The sequence below is a fragment of the Populus nigra genome, chromosome 11 (genome assembly GCF_951802175.1).
Source record: "Populus nigra chromosome 11, ddPopNigr1.1, whole genome shotgun sequence".
Lineage (NCBI taxonomy): Eukaryota > Viridiplantae > Streptophyta > Magnoliopsida > Malpighiales > Salicaceae > Populus > Populus nigra.
In genome coordinates, this window is record NC_084862.1 from 376,589 (window position 1) to 393,476 (window position 16,888).

A 16,888-nucleotide genomic window follows, 5' to 3' on the forward strand; every position below is an offset into this window, starting at 1 on the left:
GGCTCGTGGGATTAGTCGAGGTGCGCACAAGCTGGCCCGGACACCCACGTTAAACTAAAAAAAAACAATTAGGTAATCAAATAATCAATAAAGAACTTTGAATTTTTTTAATGATAATGTATATTCATAATTAGTTGATGGTGATTGGATTAAAAATTTGAAATTTGAAATTTACTGATTTTATGCTATATTTTTTTTATACATATATAATAATCGAGTGTATTAATCAAAATATAATCTTTAAAAGGTGACCTATGAAAATTTAAATAATCATTTACAAGAAAATAAAATGTCTGCGTTACAAATGATATAAAAGGAAATAGAAAGAAACATAATTAAAAAGAATAACTGAATTAATAAGTTGAAATTAGATGCACTACAGATAAAGTCATTATTACTATAGTTGAAATTAAATGCATTACAGATTAGGTTATTTATAGTGTAGTTGCTACACTTTATCCAAACTCATAATCTATGCAAGATCGAAGAGAAACTCAAATTTCAATCCGGCTGCACCTTATTAAAGACCATATTATTTTTTATGAGCCAAAAACTCCTTGATTATATGCAATGTTCTTTTCTTTTATTTGTGTAAGCTTAACAACAAATCAAAATTACGAGCAAAAAGATTTTTTAGGTTCGACATATAGTAATAACTACAACGAGTGTTTTGTTTTTAGAAAATCAATACACTGTTAATTTTTAAGCTTAATAAAGGTAATTTCAGTCGATCACTGTGCCAATTTGAACCCTTTGCTTCGTTATATATATATATATATATATATATATATATATATATATATATATATATATATATATATATATATAAGGATGGCTGGCTCCTTGAGCATAGACTTTAGTGTATTTTACAACAACTTGGAAGCATATATAGAATGTCTGTCACACAGATGACTCGGTAGAAAACATCACCAAATAAGACTTGAATGTGCATTGAGGACAGTCTTCCCAGGACTGTTTACGCTTGCATGTGATCAAAAGTGTATGCTGGCTGATTCAGGTTACTGGCAAGATTTAGTTTGGGCTTGGAAGTTTAATTGAAGGAGACAGCTAATTAAGGTCTTGGGATAGTATTCAGTTGAATCCGAAGCTGGAAGATAGATAAGTTTGGATTCTTCACAGCACAGAGATGTATACAGTTCAGTCTTGTAGGAAGTTATTGGACGCAGTAATTTTACAAGGAAACAGACAGTCAATAGATTCATGTGTTTGGAAGTCTCTAGCCCAGCGAACGTCGAAGCTTTTGTATGGTGGTTGGCTGCCCTTGGTAAGCTTCCAATAAGATATTTTCCTTGCAAAACAAAAGTATAAAACCAATTTTGCCTAAGATTTCCCTTATATTCAGAGGTGAAACAGTGAAATTAAAGTAAGAAAATTTAAGTAAACATAAAACGGAAAGAATGATATTCCTAATCTATAAATGTTTGCTGAGAAAATTTGGGTTAATTGGAGTAAATATTTATTCGAATTTTTCTAATATCTCAACTCAAAAGACCGGTTACACAGTATCATCACTACATAATTAGAGAAAAAAAGATTTGGATTCTTTACTATTTAATCATTAAGTTTCTAATATTATATCAAAAAATCATCTCAATATAAATTATCACATAAAACTTAATAAATAATTTTATATTATTCTTTAACCTATAATAAGTCTTGGATGCTGTAGAAAGGACTTCAAAATCATGTTTCCTTCTCTCGTGTTTCAAGAGAAGGAAATGACGAGGTGCTGATCGTTAACAAGGCGTGGGCAGAAATGTGACATTTTTAGGTTCGCTGTAACTCTTTAGTAATATAACTGTGTAATCCTTCTAGAAAGAGCCCACAACGTTAATTTACTTTTATGATGATATTATGATTTATTTTATAAGTTATAATTATAAATTCTTTGTATTTTATTATAAGATGAAAGGTTTAAGGTTTTAATAATTATATTAATATAAATCATATTATTATAAGAATTTATTTAATAATTTAAATTATTGAGTTAAATCGGTTTTTTAACATAGTATCAGAGTATTGAAAACCAAGTGATCACTAGTTTGAATCTCATCATCTCTATTTATTTAATAAAAATTATACACAAGTTAGTGTAAGTCTGTGTAAGTTTCAAGTTTGAAAAATTTTCATTTGAAATGATGTGTTAAAAAATAATATAAATTATATTTTGATATCTTATTTAATAGCTTGAGCTTTTAAATTGAATTTATTTTTTGTCATATACAATAAATAATTAATTTTGATACTGAAATCATAAATCATATGATACCATGAGAGCCCCCTGTAGAAAGCAAGTCAACATTTTCAATGTCTACAATATTTGTCGCATCTTATGATTTGCAATGGGAGAAGAAATTATTGATGAGCTGGAAATTTCAGATTTAAATATTCGATGAAATTAAGAAAGACTCCAATCCTTATCCTATAAATACCACTGCATGTAGCCTAGGATCTCCATCTACCATAGCAAACCATTAATATTCTCTGCATCTCTTGAAAACACACCATGACGTCCTTACTGCACAAACCATTCTTCTCAATCTTTCTCCACGTCCTGATCTTCTTGCTCCTTCTCATGTTCTACTCCTCTTCTTTCTTTGTTCTTGCTGATCACACTTCCTCTAAAACTTCGATATTTAGTACGGCTACTAGTGCTGCCAATTCCAACGTTGCTGGAGGTAATATTAAAGAAGCTGAGGCTCTTCTCAAATGGAAGGCAAGTCTTGACAACCAAAGCCAATCTCTCCTTTCTTCTTGGGTCGGCACCAGCCCTTGCATTAATTGGATTGGAATCTCTTGCCACAATTCTGGAAGTGTCGCCAATTTGAGCTTCTCAAACTTGGGCTTGAGAGGTACGCTTTATGATTTCAACTTCTCATCCTTCCCCAATCTTTCCATTCTTGACCTTTCGAACAATTCTATTCATGGAACCATTCCATCACATATCGGTAATCTATCCAAGATTACTCAGTTGGGCTTATGTTATAATGATCTCACGGGAAGTATCCCATCTGAGATAGGCTCCCTGAAAAGTATCACCGATTTAGTTTTATGTAGAAATCTTTTAAGTGGCTCCATTCCACATGAAATTGGAAAGTTGACGTCTCTTTCCCGTCTCTCATTAGCTGTAAATAATCTCACTGGTTCGATTCCTTCCTCTATAGGAAATTTGAAAAACCTATCCATTCTCTTTCTTTGGGGTAACAATCTCTCTGGTCACATTCCTTCAGAAATAGGACAACTTAAATCTCTGGTGTCAATGAGCTTGGCTACTAACAAACTTCATGGTCCATTGCCCCTAGAGATGAACAATCTCACCCATTTGAAGCAATTTCATTTGTCTGACAACGAATTCACGGGTCATTTGCCACAAGAGGTATGCCATGGAGGAGTATTGGAAAATCTTACCGTTGCCAACAACTATTTCTCCGGTTCCATCCCGAAAAGCTTGAAAAACTGTACCAGTTTACACCGACTAAGACTTGATAGGAATCAATTGACAGGAAATATTTCTGAGGATTTTGGCATCTATCCACATTTGGATTATGTTGATTTGAGTTACAATAATTTTTATGGGGAGCTTTCTTTGAAATGGGGAGATTATCGTAACATAACGAGCTTGAAAATCTCAAACAATAATGTTTCTGGGGAGATACCAGCAGAGCTCGGGAAGGCTACTCAATTACAATTGATTGATCTGTCCTCAAATCACTTAGAAGGAACCATCTCAAAAGAATTAGGGGGGTTGAAGCTGTTGTACAACCTTACTCTTAGCAACAACCATCTTTCAGGTGCCATTCCCTCAGACATCAAGATGCTTTCTTCCCTCAAAATCCTTGATTTAGCATCTAATAATCTAAGTGGATCGATTCCAAAACAACTTGGGGAGTGCTCAAATTTATTGTTGCTGAACCTCAGTGATAATAAATTTACAAATAGCATTCCACAGGAGATAGGCTTTCTGCGTTCTCTTCAAGATCTTGATCTTAGTTGCAATTTCTTAGCTCAAGAGATACCGTGGCAACTTGGGCAACTGCAAATGTTGGAAACTTTGAATGTCTCTCACAACATGCTTTCTGGATTGATTCCGCGCACTTTCAAAGATCTATTAAGCTTGACAGTTGTGGATATATCATCCAATAAGCTACAAGGCCCCATTCCCGATATCAAAGCCTTCCACAACGCTTCATTTGAGGCATTAAGGGATAATATGGGTATATGTGGCAACGCCAGTGGTCTAAAGCCATGCAATCTTCCAAAAAGCAGCAGAACTGTTAAGAGAAACAAACTTGTTATTTTGATTGTACTCCCTCTTTTAGGAAGCTTACTCTTAGTGATTGTTGTGATTGGAGCTTTATTCATTCTCCGCCAAAGAGCTAGGAAGAGAAAAGCTGAGCCAGGGAATATTGAACAAGATCGAAACTTATTCACGGTATTGGGCCATGATGGGAAGTTGTTGTATGAGAATATCATTGCAGCTACCGAGGAATTCAATTCCAACTACTGCATTGGCGAAGGAGGATATGGAATTGTTTATAAAGCAGTGATGCCAGAAGAACAGGTGGTTGCTGTGAAGAAACTTCACCAGTCACAAACAGACAAGTTGTCTGATTTTAAAGCTTTTGAAACGGAAGTTCGTGTTTTGGCAAATATTCGACATCGAAATATTGTGAAGCTGTATGGATTTTGCTCACATGCAAAGCACTCTTTTTTGGTTTATGAGTTCATAGAAAGAGGAAGCTTGAGAAAGATTATAACCAGTGAGGAACAAGCAATTGAGCTGGATTGGATGAAAAGGCTAAATGTTGTGAAAGGGATGGCTGGAGCTTTATCATATCTTCACCATTCTTGCTCTCCTCCGATCATTCATCGAGACATTACCAGCAATAATGTCCTTCTGGATTTGGAATATGAGGCACACGTCTCTGACTTCGGCACAGCTAGAATGTTGATGCCTGACTCATCCAATTGGACCTCATTTGCAGGTACTTTTGGATATACTGCTCCAGGTGCGTAGCTTTACTTCAACATTAAGTTCCTGTAATAGTAAGAATAATAGTATGTTTTTAGCTTATACTATAAATACTTAAGTAAAATTTTTTTCAATTTTATTTCTATCAACTATGTGATTAAAACACAGCATAACCAATTTTTTTGTGGCAGAGCTAGCTTACACGATGAAAGTGACTGAAAAATGTGATGTCTATAGCTTCGGAGTGGTAACAATGGAAGTGATGATGGGAAGGCACCCAGGCGATCTCATCTCCACAATCTCATCACAAGCATCTTCCGCATCATCTTCGAAGCCACCGATCTCTCAACAGACATTGTTGAAGGATGTGCTTGACCAACGCATCTCGCTTCCTAAAAAAGGAGCAGCAGAGGGTGTTGTCCATATCATGAAGATAGCACTTGCATGCTTGCATCCCAATCCGCAATCCCGACCTACAATGGGAAGAATTTCTTCGGAGCTTGCAACTAAGTGGCCTTCTCTGCCAAAGGAATTGGACACAATAAGTTTGGAAGATCTGTTCTCACATACAGTTAGTGTGGTCGACTGACCAGTTTTTTGTGGGGTTTAACTTCTCTTCAACTATATATAGATTTGAGCAATAAATTTTGTAATTTGATGTAGACTATGTTCATGGTTTGGCTTTTTTTTTTTTTTTGTTGAAGTATGTAAGAAAATACCTGTTATGAAAGATAAGTGAAACAACAATTAATTAAGAAATGATCATGCTATATTTTCAAATTTGACAAAACTGTGCTCCTTGTGTCGGTTTTGAATGTAGAAAGAGCAAGATTAAAACCCATAGTCCTTTCTACAATTCATTATGATCTCCCCATCAGTTCCAGTAAGTGGCTTCATATTTCCCATCTTGATCATGTGCTTCGTTATACATCCGTCATTTTTTCTTCTTGTTCTTGAATCATTTCTTCCTAAATAAGCTGATAAATATATTAAAAAATATTTACTGAATATTGTGATAAAATATATTCAAAAGAACCACTGGTTTGAGACTATTGTAAAACAAAAACAATATTTATTTCATCCCTCTCTTTTGGTTTTTTTTATTTTTTTTATGAAATAATATTATTTTTATTTTTTAAAAATTATTTCTAGTGTTAAGACATCAAAATGATCTGAAAAAATAAAAATAATAAATTTAAAAAAATTCAAGAAATCATGAAATATAGGCTGCATTTCAACCCCAATGGGCTGGCTTTAGCCCATTTGTTTCTTGGATGAGGCTTATGTGGGCTCTAGCCAATGGGCTGGCTTTAGTTTTCTTTAGGTTTATTCAGCATTGGCCGTGGGTTGTGTGATGGACTGTGGGCTTGGATTCTCTTTGAAGAATATCGGGCTATAGCTTTATTAATCTGGGCTAAATGCATATACAGAATCAAGAAAAAAAAAAAAAAAGAACCTCTACTGTTTAAAGAAATAGAACTTCGTATATTATTCAACTTCAGCATATTATTTTCTGTTTAAAGAATGACATCAATTTTTTCATAAAATAATTTGGAATTGAAAATTAAAAATATAAACTAAAATCATTGAGGATAATTAAAATAATCAAAAAGATAAATTAAGGAAAAAGTACATAATAAATATAACTTTTTATATAAAAAATATTGTAAGTATAATGTCGTTATTTTTATATGCATAACTAATTTTTTAGCTAAATATCTGCGATCAGTACACAGTTTAATATCTCTATTTCCTTTAATTACTAGATAAAAACTTTTAATTTTCTACAACATATTTTTTCCCCTCAATTTCACAAGTGTCTTGCCAATTTCTTGAATCTGACAACGTTGGCCCTCCATGATGTATTGAGCGGAGTGGAATATTTGGCAACCCTCTATTATCCCCGTAAGCATGACAGCGTGCTAGGTTTTGAGTTTTAACTGGGTTATTGGGTTGTCCAAGTCAATTTTGATTTTTTTTTAAAAATCAAAACAATATTGTTTTAGTAAAAAAATAAAAGTTAACGAGTTGCAACCGGATTTTGAACCGGGTTTGCCGGGCTAACCAGGTCACCCCGGGTTTTAACTGTCCCAATTTTTTCTTAAACTTGGCCCGGTTCCAGCCTCGGGTCGACCCGCCGAGCTAACTTTCAAAACTACAGCGCATTCAATCGTGTCAAGAACAAAAGCATTCATAGTTTTATTGAACAATTCAATTCACTTATCAGGGTCCCTCAGCTAATGAAAATTAAGTTTGGAAGCCCAATTTGGGTTTAATTGATAAGATTGTAATTTCAAGACATCAAATTTAATTTTTCCCAAGTTAATTCATTAAAATTAGGGGTAAAATCACAAGAAAATTAAAGTTTTGGGGTCAATTAGGGGTCAAATTAAAGATTTTCGCAGCTAAGGACTAGTTTGTAAAAGGCGCCGAACTCTAGGGGCTTAATTGGTTGAAACCAAGGGTGAAATTGAAGAAATTAGAAGTTTAATGGTCAATTAAGGGTTAGATTGCATAAATCTGATTTTGCCCGATTTTGCCTAAATGACGTGTCGTCTTGTCACTGTTTATTTTCTTCCTTGATTTTGCCCTAGAATGTTGCTTGAGTGGTTACTTTTCAGGTGCATTTAATGCCTCATATGTCCATAAAAATAGACAACGCATGAACCAAAATAGTCACCTGACATCCCTTTATCCCCGAGTATGGTCCATTCAGGCATATTATCATCAAAACGACCTCGGCACCAACCTAAAATAGCGAACTCAGACAGCCTTGAATTGTTAGATTTGACAGTTCATGGTGTTTATTTTGAACCAATGGTTGGAATTCTTACCAACAGAATCAAGGGCTGAAATTTTTTTCATGTGCAGACAAGAATACATCTTCCACCCCCTATAAATAGGGGTGGATTTCATGGCCTGAGCAGGAAAAAAATCAGGTTCAAAGTCGGCCAAAACCAACCCCTCTACCCCCTGTTTCTGCAAATTTTTTTCTCTCCCTCTTTCTCTTTGCTATTCCAGCTATCAACCAGAGCCACCACCAGCTCCACCACATGTAGCTAGCCCAACCACCAGCCAGCCACCCCCATGCCTGAAACAACCACCTTTTGTTCCTTTCTCTCACTTCTGCAGAAGTCTTCTTCTTCTCCCCGTGAACAACTCAGGTCATCGTTCCTCGCAGCAATGCTGTCAGAACCACTAGTTAAGCCTCTTGATCATGGTCGAGACTCCTTCGAGTGAGCCACTCCTCCGTCAACCTCCATTTTCTGCAACCAATTCGGTTGCATGCAGAACGTCAACTACTATCATGTTTTGTAAATAATTAACATTGACTTTGGGTCGGGCCAGTGGTGGCCCAGCCCAAGTGTCTAGGCTGGGTCCGGCCCGGCCACCCAAAAAAAAAAATTTGTGAGGCCAGTATTAGCCCACCTTTTCTGAGACTGAGCTTGGCCCAACCCACATGTTTTAATAATACTTAATTAATATATATAATATTATATATTATATATGAAAATAAAAATGACAAATTTTCAATATTTTTTTTCATGCATATGGTCAAATTCTAAAATTTTTCAAGCAAATTTTCTTTAAAAAAAAAATTACATCTTGTTCATGTTTTAAAAAACAAAATAGATATTGTAACCAGTTTAGGATTATTCATTAGGATTTGACCACAATATCAAAAATTCTTTCACCAATTTGTTAGGGTCAAGATGAAAACTTTAATATTCATGGGGTGTAAAATTATACGATAAAGTACACCTTGAGGTACTAAAGATGCAAGGTGTAAAAATACGATATTAAAATTCAGACTTTAAAATAGTTAGGATTTAACCCGATAAGGTAGAGATTTTCTTATGAGAAGAGATCTACCTTGAATCTTAGAAAAGATTAACGAATAAAAAATACTCAATTTTAAAAAAAATAATAATACAACTTATCTTATGATAAACATGAAATATGCTTCCATCCCGAATATGACAAGAGCAGCATTCAACGTCGTAATGATTTCTCGTTAGGTTGCTTTCACTTGTAAGTTTCGTTAATTGAATTTGTGATGCCCATCGATCATTTTTTCCATTATTAATAGTGTGATGTGTCGTTTAGTTTCCTTCCTCTTCCAGTACCATCTTTAATAAATCGAAAGGAATAATAATAATAATAATAACAATAATAAACTTAGAGCAGTCTCATGATCACCATTACTAAAGTTTCTTTTCTTTAGTTAAACCTCAAAGAAAAGTTGGTGGTGAGCGGGTAGATGACAATTGACACAGATGCTCTGCATCTTCCTTAAGCGATCATTTCTTCGATTAAATACTATTTGTTTTCTATAATTGAATCACGATAAAATAAATTCTTTACTCACTTGTTTGTGATAGATTACTTAAATAATCAATTTAAAAAAAACAAAACAAAACATCACAGTCACTCAATACTTTTCCAAGTCCATCCTCAAGTCATTACCCTCTTCGTTTTTTTTCTTTCATTTTCACTTGATAAAAGACACCATTAATTGTGTGTTCCCTTCTCATATGTCATTACCCTCTTCGTTTCTTTCTTCCTCTTGATTCTCTTCCTTACCCATAAACTCTCCTCCCCATTTATTTCTATACAAATCGCAGTCTACCCCCTAAGCAATGGAACTACCAACTTTTCTTTCCACAAATATCAATAACCTTTATTCTCTAATAAAGAAATTTCTGGTTTCTGATGCTGTGTCTGAATACATTCGTTCGCCTTTTGATCTAACTAAGAAATTTATAGCTTCCGATGCAGTGTCTGATTTAACCCACAAGCTTTCTGATCAAATAAAGAAATTTCTGGCTTCTGGTGCTGTGTCTGATTTCATCCGCTAGCTTTCTGATCTAATAAAGAAATTTCTGGCTTCCGAAACAGTGGTATATGTCCTCCGATGGTTTAAGAAAGAAAACGTACCTATAATGGCTGCAGTGGTAGTGGTAGTGATAGTACTCCTGTTTCGTGGTTGCTGTGGAGGTTCTGCCAAGAGTGTTAAAACAATGAAAGCGCCAGGGAGGAACTCTCGCATACCAAGGAGAAATTTTGAAGCAAGTCCTTCTGCTTATTTTAGGGGCTTGCGCAAGCGGTAGAAGATATATCGATCCTAAGCCTCCAATATGGTTGTTTCCAGTGACTTCTTTGTTGAAATATTATGATTCTTTCCTCTTCCTTATGATTCTTTCCCTTTCTACAGGTTTCCTGTTCTGCAGAATTCTTTCCTTTCTTAGTATGAATGTATATGGTAGGATAGATTAATTAGAGGAACAATACTATTTCTTTCCTAATTACAGAAGTAATATTATAGGCAGAATAGCTTAATTGTAGGAACTGGTTGGTTGTTCCAGTACTATATATATTTGCTTGTATTCCTCATTCAATATAAGAGAAATAATAAACTCTTCTTGATACTTTGAAACGTGATTTATACTTGATTCAAACTTGGTATCAGAGCCTACCCGAAAGGTTCTTCTTCTTCTTTCTTTTTCAAACACCACCATGAACAGATCAGATGTTGAAGCTTCTGGTAACAAACTTGGTCCAATTATTATTCAATCGGAAGGATCCTCTTTTAATGCAGGGATTCTACTCAATGAAACAAACTATGACATGTGGTCTCAAATCATTGAAATGCATATTGCTGAGAAGGAGAAACTCTCCTTTATTCGTGGCACACAGACACCTGCAGAGGAAGAAGAGGGATACGAAAAATGGTATGCAGACAATCAAAAGGTCAAGAGGTGGCTCTTGATGTCTATGTCTCCAGAAATAATGAAGAGATATTTGCGCTTACCTACTGCTTGTGATATTTGGAAGGCTCTCTCTAAAGCTTTCTATGATGGAACAGATGAGTTACAAGTCTTTGCCTTAAACAAGAAAGCATTCTCTGCCAAACAAAGGGGCAGAACGTTGTCTATGTATTATGGGGAACTGACTGAGCTCTTTGGTGAATTAGATCATCGCGATAAGGTGATCATGGAGAGTGAGAAAGATGTTGAATCATATAGAAAACTGGTCCAGCGGCAGAGGGTGCATATCTTTCTTGCTGGATTAGATGATGACTTTGAACAAATCCGTGGAGAAATTCTGAGAAAGGAACCAGTTCCTGAACTAGAAGAGTGTTATGCACTAATCCGTCGTGAATCCAGCCGACATACAATGATGAACGGAGAAACAGAACACTTTGAAACCTCAGCAATGGTGGCCCAAAACCGATCTAGCAAATATCAGCAGGAGAGAACAAGGTATAATCATCAGAAGAATGGAGCTGATAAATCTGCATACAAATGCAGTCACTGTGATCAAAATGGTCATACTAAAAGCAAATGCTTTGAACTGGTGGGATATCCAGATTGGTGGGATCATAGTCGCGATCCACGAAAGAAGACACCGAAGATGACAACTCCTACTGCAGCAACTGTCGAAACACATGACAAAATTAATACTGCTGGGAAGGCTTCATATGACAGCGGTAAGTTTTTTAATGTTTCTACACCTGTTTCTAATAGTGCATGGATAATTGATTCTGGTGCATCTGACCACATGACATTTGATTCTAGTCAAGTATCATTAATCAAACCATCCTCCAAACAATGTGTCTCAACTGCCAATGGTACTTCAAATCCGGTTAGAGGGGAAGGATCAGTACCTCTCACTAATGACTTGAGTTTAGATTCTGTCTTAATTGTTCCTTCTTTAAACTATAATTTATTGTCTGTCTCCCAAATAACCACTGCCTTATTTTGTATTGTTATTTTTTGGCCTAACTCTTGTGTGTTTAAGGACATCCGAACAAGGCAGACGATTGGTTATGGTATTAAACGAGGGATGTTATACTACCTCGACTTAACGTCAAAAAGTTCAGATAAGTTGCGTCAAGCCTTGGCAGTAGATGGTTCTCAAGGAGAGAAGAAGTCATCAGATATTTGGTTGTGGCACCGATGATTGGGGCATGTCTCATTTGGTTACTTAAAAAAATTATTTCCTAACTTATTTGCAAAATATGATACTTCGAGCTTTAAGTGTGATGTTTGTGAACTTGCAAAAAGCCATCGTGCTTCATTTTCATTAAGTTTGAATAGAAGCTCAATTCCTTTTATGGTAATACATTCAGATGTTTGGGGACCATCCAAGGTACCTACATTGAGTGGATCTCGGTGGTTTGTTACCTTTATTGATGACTGTACAAGGGTGACTTGGGTGTGTTTGATGAAATCCAAGGGTGATGTAAATGTGTTATTTCAACAATTTCATAAAATGATGAGTGCTCAATATAATGCAAAAATTCAGGTTCTTCGTAGTGACAATGGTGGAGAATATATAGGTTGTGAACTTCAGCAGTACTTGAGAACCCATGGAATCATTCACCAAACGACTTGTCCACATACACCCCAACAGAATGGGGTAGCTGAAAGAAAAAATCGTCACTTATTAGAGGTAGTCCGTGCTTCATTAATAGAAGCTCATCTACCATTGTTCTATTGGGGAGAAGCTCTCACATCTGCAGCCTATTTGATCAATCGGGTTCCCTCTAGCACTATTGCTTTCAAGACACCATCTGAAGCCCTTACAGAAGGTGTTGTGTCTCCAGCAACCCCAAACTTACCTCCTCGTGTATTTGGATGTGTGGCATTCGTCCATTTACATAAACATCAACGCAACAAGTTGCAACCTCGGGCATTGAGGTGTGTTTTTATTGGGTATGCTACTCATCAGAAAGGCTATCGTTGTTATCATCCCCCAACTCAGAAAACATTTGTCACACTGGATGTGGTTTTTCATGAAGACTCAATGTATTTTTCTAAGTCTGAACTTCAGGGGGAGTATCAGGATGAACTTCAGACTCTAGACTATGAAGTCCTTATGCCTACAGACGTTCTGCCGAATAACCAAGATGAGAGTAGTACAGTGGATACAAGGATGAATGTGGATCTATATAGAGATACTAATGATGAATGTTGTAATCAAGATATGGGTATCGTGGAGACTAGGAGTGATGACTCACAAACTGAGGTGATCAGCCAAGAAAGGGATGAAAGTAACATACCAAACCAATTGTCTGCCGAGGTTGCTCCTATAACTGAGTCAGTTAAAACACTACCACAACGCCATACCAGAGGTATTCCTAAACCTACATATGAACCTGAACTTTCAAGTAGAGTCAAATACCCTATGAGTCATTATGTGTCTAACCATCGTTTGACTGAATCAAATATGTCATTTGTAAATCAATTATCTACTGTATCTATTCCTAACAGTGTGCAGGAAGCCTTAACCGATCCAAGATGGAAAGCAGCCATGAATGAAGAGATAGAATCGTTGTTGAAAAATAAGACATGGGAGCTGGTTGAATGTCCACCTGGAAAAAGGCCAGTTGGGTGTCGGTGGATTTTTACTATAAAGTATAAAGCAAATGGTACAATTGAGCGTTTTAAAGCAAGATTGGTGGCAAAGGGGTACACTCAAACCTATGGGATTGATTATACAGAGACATTTGCACCAGTAGCAAAAATCAACACAGTTCGGGTCTTGTTATCTCTAGCCGCAAACTTGGATTGGCCATTACAACAGTTTGATGTGAAAAACGCCTTCCTACATGGCGAGTTGTCCGAAGAAGTCTACATGGATCTTCCACCAGGATGCATGATACCAGAAATACACAGCCAAAAGGTATGCAGATTAAAGAAATCATTGTATGGATTAAAACAGTCTCCAAGAGCATGGTTTGGAAGATTTACAAAATCTATGATAGACTTTGGTTACCACCAAAGTAATTCAGATCACACATTATTCCTGAAGAGAAAACAGGATAAAATCACGGCACTAATTGTATATGTGGATGACATGGTGGTTACGGGAAATGATCCCGAGGAGAGGAAGAATTTACAGAATTACTTGTCCAAAGAATTCGAAATGAAGGATCTTGGACCCTTGAAATATTTCCTTGGAATCGAAGTGTCTAGATCTAGAGAGGGTATCTTCCTTTCCCAAAGGAAATATACTTTAGATTTACTGCAAGAGACCGGTATGTCAGCATGTCAACCAGCTGATACACCAGTGGAAGAAGGTTTGAAATTATATGTTGATCCTAATCAGATACCAGTCGATAAAAGCAGGTACCAAAGACTTGTAGGAAGATTGATGTACTTAGCGCACACAAGGCCAGATCTTGCATATGCATTGAGTATTATCAGTCAATTTATGCATAATCCTGGAGAGCAGCATATGAATGCAGTTATGCGAATTTTGAGGTATTTGAAGGCTGCTCCTGGAAAAGGAATATTATTCACAAAGAATACAGATTGTCAAAATATAGATACATATACTGATGCTGACTGGGCTGGATCAATAGATGACAGACGATCTACTTCAGGATATTTTACCTTTGTAGGTGGCAATCTTGTTACATGGAGAAGCAAAAAACAAAATGTAGTAGCACGTTCTAGTGCAGAAGCTGAATTCAGAGGTATGTCTCTTGGAATTTGTGAAGCATTATGGCTAAGACTTCTCTTAAGTGATTTGGGCTATCCTCCTGAACAACCAATTCGATTATATTGTGACAATAAAGCAGCATGTGACATTGCTCATAATCCAGTACAACATGATCGTACCAAGCATGTGGAGGTGGACAGATTCTTCATCAAAGAAAAGTTGGAAGGGAAAATTGTGGAGTTACCAAAAATTCGTACCGATGAGCAATTAGCTGATATCCTAACCAAGGCAGTTTCAAAGCAAGTATTCTCAAAATTTCTGGACAAGTTGGGCATGTGGGATATCCATGCACCAACTTGAGGGGGAGTGTTGAAATATTATGATTCTTTCCTCTTCCTTATGATTCTTTCCCTTTCTACAGGTTTCCTGTTCTGCAGAATTCTTTCCTTTCTTAGTATGAATGTATATGGTAGGATAGATTAATTAGAGGAACAATACTATTTCTTTCCTAATTACAGAAGTAATATTATAGGCAGAATAGCTTAATTGTAGGAACTGGTTGGTTGTTCCAGTACTATATATATTTGCTTGTATTCCTCATTCAATATAAGAGAAATAATAAACTCTTCTTGATACTTTGAAACGTGATTTATACTTGATTCAAACTTTCTTCACCGGCAGCAGACCCTCTTTTCTTCTTCTCTTCATCGACCTTGCTGTGTTTTCTTCTTTTCGAGTGGTCTTTCAAAAGCTTTGATCTGTTCTAGCTAGTAGTAGTAGATGCCTTGGGGGGCTTAGTAGGATGGTATGCTGCATGGGATAGGCTGGCCTGGGGTGAACTTGCTTCAACTTATATGTTTCAATAATAAAGTGAAATATTGGTCTTCATGATCAACCATATCCATTTCATCAATTCATATATATAGATTATATTTACATGACAATTGGCATACATACTTGCGTCTTCCTTGAGTGAACATTGCTTCAATTAAATATGATTTGTTTTCTATAATTGAATCACGATAAAATGAATACTTACTCACTTGTTTGTGATAGATTACTTACTGGGTAACGAAAATTGTGAAACGATGATTTAAAGTCATTGAATGATTTTGCTTTCTATAATGTTCTTTACTCGGGATTTCGAAAACTTTCAAAATTCAATTGAAATGATTTTGTTTCGTTTAATTTGTTAGATCCCAGTTGGGAATTGGTGGATAATTTGGAAAACAATCCAAGGGTTTTCCAAATAATTCCTAATGTAGCCTGTATCAGCATGCGAAGGGGGAGAGAATGAGTCTTTTTTTTTTATTATTATTATTAGTTGTTTATAGTCTTCTTTAAAAATCTTCCAATCAATTCTATCAATAGATATTTTTAAACCTGATCCAATCACTGATTTAGTCAAACTATTAAGTCACTAATTCATCAATGAGTCAATAATCATGCTGGAGTAGTTGGATGGTTGGCATTATAATATATGCATGTTTTACCATATGTGAAGCATAAAGAAATAAAAACTAAGAAAATTATGCTATATTCTGTTTTGCTTTGTTTCTAGCTTCTGCTTTCTTTTTTCTATAGTTGGTGAGTTGAACATGACATCAATTCTAAGAGACGCGTACATCTAAAATATGACTGACACTCGTATTTTCCAAATTACATGCATGAATATTCACAGTTATTAAATTAGATTGATTCAAGAAATTTAAGATCCGGATCTGACTGATCTGAGCTAAGTTTGTAATTGAATTCAGCATGACAAGATCTTCAAGGAAGGTATCAAATCATGGAATAACGCCGAAGAACAGTTATGACAGCAAAAGTTCAGAGTTCACCGGCTGAAGCTGGGGAAAATAAAGAATGCTAAATTCTTTCATTTGTCTGCAATAACCAGAAAGAAGAAGAGTGCCATGCATGCTCTTTATTAATGTTAATGGGAAGACTGTATCTAATAAGCCTTCAGAGGTGAAGAATATTGTAATTGTTTGGGAGTGTGATGTCGTGCTGTTGGTTTTCTGGAGCTATATTAATGGTGAACTATCATCACGGATGAACGGAGATAAGCTATAGGAATAATCTTGAATGATTTGTTGGTTTTGATCCCATTAATTAAGCTGCTGGGAGCCATGCTGATTTAATCCTTAAAGAAGCATATTGATGCTGGTAACCTGGAGTAGAATGTGGCTGGGGCTGGAGATCTCATTCTTTTCAAATAACAGTCTTGTTTTTCTTCGGCTCTGTTTTGCTTCAGTACCTTATGAAGTTACTTTTCCCTGGTGACCTCTTGCATGGGTCGTTTGTTTTCCTGCCTTCTCCTCTAGGTTCAATCTATTTTGCTTGTAGTAGTAGTAATTAATAGCAGTAGTAGAGTACTGTATTGTAGATGGGTTTAAAGAATTTGATAGTTATGAATGGTCAAGTGTATCTGTCAAGATAATGCAG

The 16,888-nt window shown here is 35.8% G+C and overlaps 1 protein-coding gene and 1 long non-coding RNA gene across 2 annotated transcripts; one reads left to right on the forward strand and one right to left on the reverse strand.

Moving 5' to 3' along the window:
- The first annotated feature begins 2,527 nt into the window (after positions 1-2,527).
- LOC133668845 (MDIS1-interacting receptor like kinase 2-like) lies at positions 2,528-5,606 on the forward strand. Its single transcript, XM_062088863.1, has 2 exons — positions 2,528-5,030; positions 5,185-5,606. The coding sequence occupies exons 1-2, from the start codon at positions 2,528-2,530 to the stop codon at positions 5,580-5,582; spliced, it is 2,901 nt and encodes a 966-aa protein (XP_061944847.1). The 3' UTR covers positions 5,583-5,606.
- A 4,142-nt stretch (positions 5,607-9,748) lies between these two features.
- LOC133668216 (uncharacterized) lies at positions 9,749-15,421 on the reverse strand. The gene is made up of 2 exons (XR_009833652.1): positions 15,110-15,421; positions 9,749-10,148 (listed from the first exon to the last, which is right to left on the reverse strand). It is a non-coding gene; the product is annotated as an uncharacterized LOC133668216 (long non-coding RNA).
- Positions 15,422-16,888: the final 1,467 nt, after the last annotated feature.

What these genes read in the sequence shown, in the direction of transcription:
- LOC133668845 (XM_062088863.1), top strand. Translation starts at nt 2,528, where the DNA reads ATGACGTCCTTACTGCACAAACCATTCTTCTCAATCTTTCTCCACGTC. An exon ending in TTTTGGATATACTGCTCCAG is followed by an intron (nt 5,031 to 5,184) that starts GTGCGTAGCTTT and finishes TTTTTGTGGCAG; the next exon opens with AGCTAGCTTACACGATGAAA.